This window comes from Pterocles gutturalis, unplaced genomic scaffold (genome assembly GCF_000699245.1).
Source record: "Pterocles gutturalis isolate BGI_N339 unplaced genomic scaffold, ASM69924v1 scaffold28603, whole genome shotgun sequence".
Taxonomy (NCBI): Eukaryota; Metazoa; Chordata; class Aves; order Pterocliformes; family Pteroclidae; genus Pterocles; species Pterocles gutturalis.
Window position 1 is genome coordinate 94,723 of NW_010126544.1, and position 7,979 is coordinate 102,701.

Consider the following 7,979-nt stretch of genomic DNA (forward strand, 5'->3'; position numbering starts at 1 on the left):
AATACAGTGGAAGAAATCTTTAATGAGGCAAGCCATCCTGCTCTGTTTGTAACTCCTCAGAGTGCTGGACACAGTAGAACAGGTGGAGATTTCCTCTAAGAGGACACTGCATAGATGTGTAAGAGACCCATGGCTCAGCTGGGCTGTGCATGTTGCATCACAGATTGAGAATATTTAATTTGATGTTGCACAGCTCCATTTGTCCTGTCCAAGCAAGAGCCATTTGCTCTTACATCTGCCTGGCCTTCATTGAAAACATTTTTTTTTTCTAGGAAGAATGAAAGTGATTAAAATGCTTTTCCTCCATGAAGATCTGTGACTGCCAGGGTTTCTTGCTCCTCTGCTGTTTTTGGAGTCATAGGTGGACTATTCAGCATGTAGCCCAGAAGTACGAGTATCAGATTGTAGGTCTTCTAACGGGTGTAGTCTGTTCCTAGCGCAATAAGAAGAGTGGTTTGTATAAGAATGGGTTTATTTGGGCCACATACGCTAGTGCAGAGAGGTCTTGCCTCAGTAAGGTTCCTGTTCTATCTGACTGGCTTACAGGCAAGACTGGTGTCTGCTCACAAAATTGCAGTGGTCCAGAGCACTCTTAGAACTCTGTTAGCTAACACGAAAGACAATGCTAATGAATTAACCTCTTTTAGAGTCCCCAGCTGGGATTAGGCTGTACACTTCTTTAGGATAAGACTTGCTTGACTTGCTGGACCTGTTCAGCATCATGTTTAGGAGATTTTGAGCCCCTTCAATAGCTGGATCCTTCTCTTGACAAATATTTTTTGCACCTTAAGAGGAGTTAAGACTGATGATAGCAGCTTAATCCCTAATCTTCTGGAGATACATAATTGAACCTTTGTACAATTGACACTCAAGGTGACTGAAAAGTGAAACAGTGTAGTTATCCAAAATTGTTCAGCTGTTTTCCTCTGCCAAGTTGACTATCTCACTTCAGTTCGGGGAGAATCAGCTTCTTGTTTACTTCTGCACTAGATAGCTCTGGGTTTGCATGGGCCTTCTTCACAGCCAGAGAGTTGAGTGAAAAATAAATCATAAAGCCCCCAACCAGTCCGACTGGTACCAGGCTGAGAAAAGTTGTTCTTTTTTTTATTATTTTCTTTTCTTTTCTTTTTTTTGTTTTGAGTAAAATCATATCCATCTGAATCTTGTATACAGGTTTGAGGTAATCAGGAAGCAAAAAGTCCTTTTGGTGTGGCCATCGCTCCTTGAAATTAGTGAGGGCCAGGTTGCTGTACTTGCGTAAGTACAGGTTTTTCCAGAGAGATGAGAAAGGGTGAATATGGGTCTCTCAGTTCTTTCCCAATACATCAGCACTCATAAGAGAGGAGATGGAGCAATATGTCTCAAATCAGTGTTACTAAGTGGAGTGTCAGGGCAGCCTAACCCAGGTGGGTGCCTGAGCAGTTAAAACAGACAGGTTTGGACCTACAAGCAAGATCCTGAGCGTGGAGGGAACGTCGGTGGCTTAACCTTCCTTGTGAGTCTAGAACAGTGTGTCACTGCCTTAATCCTCCTGGTATGGCACCTCTCTAAACCGATTAGTTGTTTTGAATTCTGATGTAAATTGTAAATAGTGCATGTCATGTAACAAATGGGATGATTTAGCTGTTTTACTGAATCCTCCACTGTGTGTGCCAAGAGCTGCAGAAATGATGACTGAGGTCCAGTTGGAAGATGTTCCAGCTTGACATTGCTTTCAAATTAGAACATTTGCAGAGTTCTTCCAGTAAATGTGGAAAAAGGTTAGAAAGACAGTGAGTTGATCTTTCCAGTAAAATTCCATTATCACATGCTAGATTATCGCCTGTCATGCTTTCGTATCACATTGTTGTCTGTCATATTATCATCTCACATCAAAAGGGTCGTACTAAACTGGGAGAAACTGGATTGCTGGGCTGCTGTGAAACTGAAGCAGACTTGGAGAGACTGCACTTCTGCCAGCAATGCTGTGCTAGCTGCTTCTCTGAAAACGTTCTGGATTTTCAGTCAGACCCTTACCAGGAGGTCTCTGGATAGCTGTTGGTCAGACAGAGCTGGGATTGATACAAAATAATGGTGCTGGCAGTGATCAGGGAAATGTATGTTCTTGTCTTCTTCCATGCCCCTGCTCTGCCTCTCACAGTCTAAAAAGCATGTGGGTTTTTGGAAAGTGTAATAGTGGCAATTTTAACAACAGACAGTATAGGGTAATGGCAGCCAGAGCACATTAAATCAAACAGTACCATATGGGCCTGACAAAGAAAGGCCAGATACTCTAGCTGTCTGATCCTATTAACAATCAGCCTGCTGCTTTGTTGCTACATTGAGATATGTGGATTTCAGTTATTTTTAATAATTATCTCATGCTCTATTTAGATCCCCATTTTTCTCTGTGGAGTCTGTCTCACAGCTGTACCACCCACTACAGCTTCCTTTGAGAGTCTGTGTCAGCTTTATTGCCTGGTTTTCTAGTCGTTGCTGCAGGTTAGTAAAACAGAGAGTAAAATGACCATGAGCCTTCTCTCCTAAATCCTAGTTTAAATTCCCAGAAACTGCGTTGAAATCAGCAGGGTTAAACCTCTGTGAAGTGCAAGCAGTTCAGGCACGCTGATGCTGTGCTGTGCTAATAGTTGCTCATCAGATGTTTTCGAGCACGTGATTTTGGACTGAGTGTGAAATGGATGATTTTGGGCGGTGAAATTTCTTATTCATTTATCAGCCATGCTTATTCTTCTCCATCTAATGCTTCATTATGATTACAACTCTAAGCTCTTGCAGTCCCTGCAGAGATGGCAGGGAGCTGGAAGTATCTGCAGTGTTTCTTCCGCTCATTGCAAGGCAAAGCAAAACGGGAGAATTTCAAGAAGCACAGGCTGTTGCCCACAAACTCCACAGACCAGGGCTCAAAAGGCTGACCACATTTTAGACCTGTCACTCTGCATGTTGCAGATGCTATACTACTTTTCTGAGGACATGGTAGTGAGCTGATACACTGGGTGGTAGGTTTATAAGCAAGTAATGGTCTATAACTTTGTACTGTTTAGCAGTAGCTTTTCAAAGCAGCTATGATGTATCTAAGCTGTAACTTGATATTGAAATAGTTCCTCTTTCTAGAGATTTCTGGGGTAACTGTGCTGAGATGCACAGTTGCATTTTCTCTGATGTTGAAAGATCTCATCTGTACTGAAGATCTAAGTTCAGATACTTTATAAGAGTCTGGAGATTCTGTGGTTTTCATCCATTGGATCCGAACACAGAATCATAGAATGGTTTGGGTTGGAAAGGACCTTAAAGATCATAAAGTTCCAACCCCCCTGCCATGGGCAGGGACACCCTCCACTAGACCAGGTTGCTCAAAGCCTCATCCAGCCTCATAAACATCCCATGGCTGAGTTTTCCTCCAGCACTGGTGGTGTGAATCTGTGTTTGTGTAATTTTATGAATTAAATGAATGAGTAATGCGTACACACAACATACCTGGATTCTCAGCATTGAGCAGTTCTTTGGATTTAAGTGCCCAGAGATGCTGAGGAGCTGTAAGTTTGCACAGCACATGAATCCCACGCTGTTCCCTCCTGCAGTGCTTGCACTTCGAAATTAATTCCGATTTTTTCCTCTTCAACAGCAGCAAAAGCAGAATTCCCCAACCACCCTCCTCTGCTTGCTTCTCCCTTGCCCAGCTGTATTGTATCTTAATCCTCTGCAAGTGCCTGTGTGCCCCACGTGTGCGCGAGATGGATGGATTGGGCTATATCTACAACTGAACAGAGCTCACAGGCAGAGGGCAAAAAAAGGTGGTTCAAGAACTTGTAGGTGCCATCAGTGGGATTATGTGTGGAATGGAGCTGATGATGTGCCTTGTGTATGTTACAGAAACACTGCAATATGTTCAGGGGATAGGTGCCACCAGTGTCAGAGCTTCTCACAGTCTGCTCACTTGGGTATTTCTACTTGTCTGCTATTCAGTCCTGACTCTGCCTGTCTGGGCCTCTTTTCCTGCCTCTTTATTGCCGCTATTTCCAGCTCCTTGCCTCTGGAGGTATATGCTGCTTTTTCCCAAGTCTCTCCTGGGATGGCAGCTCAAGCCTGCATCTCCCAGTTCATGGTAAAAGACATTAATTGCCCTATATTTTGTGCACATGCTCTAGTGTGTAGGAAATACACCCTTTGTCATTTGTGAGCTGCTATCTCTGTTGGCCATTCAGCTTAGGGGCCTGGGCTCTCTGGCCAGCAGGGAAGGTGGCAGGCTCCTAGCCTGGGCATGCAGCATCACCCTCTGGAGAGGGTCTGTGAGCACTGGCCCCTAATTTAGGCACCCAAGTTAACACCAGCTGATGAGCCCTTTCCCTTATTGTATACCTGTGGTTTGATTCTTCTTGCTTCCCTGGCAGTGTAAAAGGCAGGATTTCTAATCAGCGCTCAGTGAATCACTTTGTTCCTGTGATAATTATTTCTCCCATCTAGACAGAAAAGATTCATTTCCCTGTTTTCTGCCATTTATAGAGAAGTGTCTGCCTGCCTTTTTTTTTTTTTCCCCTTAGACTTACTTTTCACTCCTTTCTCAGCATGAGACAGACTTGCTGAGTCTGCCTCTGCTTCCCATCTGCCACGTGTGAGGGGCTGAGCAGAGGATGCTGTGTGCTGCCTCCGGACCCGGTGGGGCTGACTCGCAGAGCATCACGGAGTGAGGAATTGCAGCCGCTGGAGGAAACTCACTGATGCCTAAGCTCAAGGCACTGCATTCCTCAGGAGTTTTCTAAAGATCACTGGGCTGTTTTATCTTTTTTTTTTTTTCCCCCCTATGGACTAATCATTAAATTGCGTGTGAGATCTTCTGAAGATAAATGTCGTACAGATAAATGTCCTGGGTTAACTCAGCAGTTTAGTACATAGAATTCAAGAGAATGGGAAACTTGGAAAAAATGCGTATAAAGGGAACTGATCTGGAAGCAGGGATGGTGATTAGACAGTATGTGCCAAAGACTTGCTATTTCACGTGACCGTATGCATTCTGGGGGTCTGATTCAGCTTCCTTTGAAGTCAGTGATAGTCTGCTGTTGTCTTGTGTGGCAGCTGGATCAGCCTCATTAAGACAGACAAGCCTGGGCTCTATACTGCATGAAGTTTCTCCTTTTGGTTTCCAATAGAGACATCCATATGGAAGGAACAAGGATGTTTCCTTGCTCTTTCATTGTAAATGTGTTTTCCTTCTGCAGCACATCCAAATGAATGCAAAAGCACTGCAGCTTGCAGATTGGGAACATTCCTTGCCTGGGTCTTGGGACTAGAGAATTGATGGTGTTGAAGAGAAATGCAGAGATCAAAGCTGCAAACCTCTGAACCAGCCCAGCTATATGGGAGCTTTCTTCATTTTTGTACTACAGCAGCTGTAGTAGCCACCCCTGCAGCCCTTCCCCAGAGCCTCCCTGCAGTATGGGACCAGCATCTGCTGGTGGCCATCAGTTCCCAGGTCCTTCTCGCACAGAAGGGAGTCGAAGTGCAGAGTGACACAGTTAAATGCTGATCTAAGCCAGCTCTGCATACCCTCACACATCTTTTCAGCTTGCTTGCCATCTTGAGTTTCTTGTCTCTTGTCCTTCCTACTCTTGGCACCCAGAAACCAATCTGTCTGGGCTGCCTAGTGCTCTGTTTGCATATCTGGTCTTTTGGTCTCATCCACCAGGGAGAGTATATACACTAAAAATGGTGGTTGTCTAAGGTTTGAAAATTACTGAAGACCTAGACAAATAAATTGTCTCTTTTAGTTCACTGGCTGAACCAAAAACTGGGTTCAAATGCCAACTCAGCAAAACCAGTTTGTTTCATGTTGATCAGACTATTTAATTATCAGAGATTCAGAGACTTGGTGGGGAAGTTTATTCTTAAAAAAAAAAATAGGTGAGGCATATTTGGTCTCAAGGCATTATTTCAAAATGAAAAAAAAAATATTTTTAAGCAAATGAGAAAAATAAAAGAAACAAGCATTTTAGAACAGCAAGCCAGACATCTGAAGAAGCTCCTGGGAAAGGGTTAAATCCTTGTGGTGTCTCCACTGACCTCCACATTACACTGAAGAGGAATTTGGCCGAGCTTTCTTTTGGTAGAGAATCTGAGTCAGAAAAGCAGCCTCTGCTCGTGGGTCCTTGCTCCTCCCTCTCCTCTCATCCAAGACTTCTCTGGGGCTGTTTCTATACTTAATATTTTAGGTCAACATTAGTAATGTTGAGTTTAACTGAGTTCAAGCAATTCTGGTTTACATTGTGTCTTGGAAAGAGAATCACCCTAAAACTTTTAAATGCTTTACATTTTAAAAAAGGTTTCTTTTCAACTGATGGGCTTGTTTCTCCTCAGGAGTTTGGATACTACGCAGACTAATGTAATAACATTTGTTTTCACAAGGAAGCATATGTTTAAGCAGTGTCTAACGTAGCTGGTTATTGTGAAATCTGTTAATCCATTCTAAAATACTTGCTTGACCTATACTTGACTTGGGCTTACAAGAAATTTTATTATGCTAATACAGTCCAATTAGCTGTGAATAAGCAACAGCATTTTGCAAAGTTGGCTATTTATTGTTGTTATGATTATCATATCTAGAGCTCTAGAGTTTATGAGTAACGGAATTAGTGTGCAATAGCTATTTGTTTTGCTTCCTCCAGAAGGAGGAATCAGTCAATTCCATAATCCTCCCAGAACATTTGTAGCTTTAAATTTTTTCAGGAATATTTGTTGCTTAAGATTTATTCTGTGAATTGCATTTATCAAAATGTCTTTGTTCTCAGTACCCCATGCACCTGAAGGTATTCTTTCCATGTGGCATGCAGATTGACTACGATGATAGTGCAGCCTCTAGAATTGGATCCCTCTGGATGAAATAATAAGCTGTGATTGCCAATTCAAACATTCTTCAAGAGCAGCAGTTATTCAGGCTTCTAATTAAAACAAAACTAAAACATTTACTCTTGTGCTTACGTTTGACTAGCAATCTTACTATGATGCACTACTCCAGCAAAACTGTATTTTCACTTGTATTGTGAATATGTGAACTTGCTAAGCAAAGGCTTTTATCACTATAATTGATAAATCAAGGAGCCTCACACTTCCAGGCTTAAACCGAAATGAATAGCTGCTTAATTAGAAGGCACGATGTATTTTAAAGTACACTTGGAGGATGCAGTATGGTTGGGGCAGAAATTCTTCCCTTATCTTTTACATTTTCCAATCCTCTCTCTTGGCACTGCTGAGCTCCAGTGTTTATCCTTTTTTTCTTTCTCTCAGGGGAAGAAAAAAATGAAGGTAGCATCAAATAAAAGTTGTCTTATTGTGTGTAAGGGTGGTATGTTGAGAGCAGTTGTTTATTGCTGTTCACTTCACCCTGTGAGTGGCTGCTATAGGTTTATAAAGTCTACTGATACACTTTAAAGTAGTAATGTGCCTTAGCTTTTATATATCAATAAATTGTCCACAGCTGTGGATGCTCAGAAGCACGTCTTGTGAAATCTTTGCATTTTATTTAAAAAAAAAAAAAGGCAGTAAAAAAAAACCCAAAGAAACTTGTCGACCTCATAGCCAAGTTCTCCTCCAAACACTTCCAGCTGCAGCTAGAGGGATGAGTCATGCTGAAAGCCGAGGAGCCTTTCTAAAAGCCTTTCACTTGGTTCACATGATTTTTACTTTTTTTTTTAACTTTACATTCCTGTCTGTTTTTCTTTTCTTAAAAAAAAAAAAAAAAAAAACAAACCAACCCACAAACCAACCCAAAAACGTGAAGGCGAGTCACCCAAGGAAAACCCGTACGAGGATGTGGAGCTGAGGGGCCGCCAGGCAGGCCGCAAACCCCACCAGCTCTCCGAGCCCTCCCTCGAGTCCCTGCACAGGATGTGGGCAGCGCCGGACAGGAAATACACAGCACCTCCCCAGGTAACGAGGACGGCCCGGGCTGGAACCTTATTTAAAACTTTTGCAAGAAAATCAGTCGTGGC

The 7,979-nt window shown here is 42.7% G+C and overlaps 1 protein-coding gene across 1 annotated transcript in view; it reads left to right on the plus strand.

The window, feature by feature from the left end:
• Nucleotides 1-7,917, plus strand: part of LOC104465821 (suppression of tumorigenicity 5 protein-like) — a gene marked incomplete at its 3' end in the record, with an annotated part of 34,794 nt that extends 26,877 nt beyond the window's left edge. The window contains exon 4 of the mRNA XM_010079018.1: nt 7,769-7,917. Within this exon, the coding sequence (XP_010077320.1) occupies nt 7,769-7,917 (149 nt within the window). The remainder of the gene's footprint in view (nt 1-7,768) is intronic.
• Nucleotides 7,918-7,979: the final 62 nt, after the last annotated feature.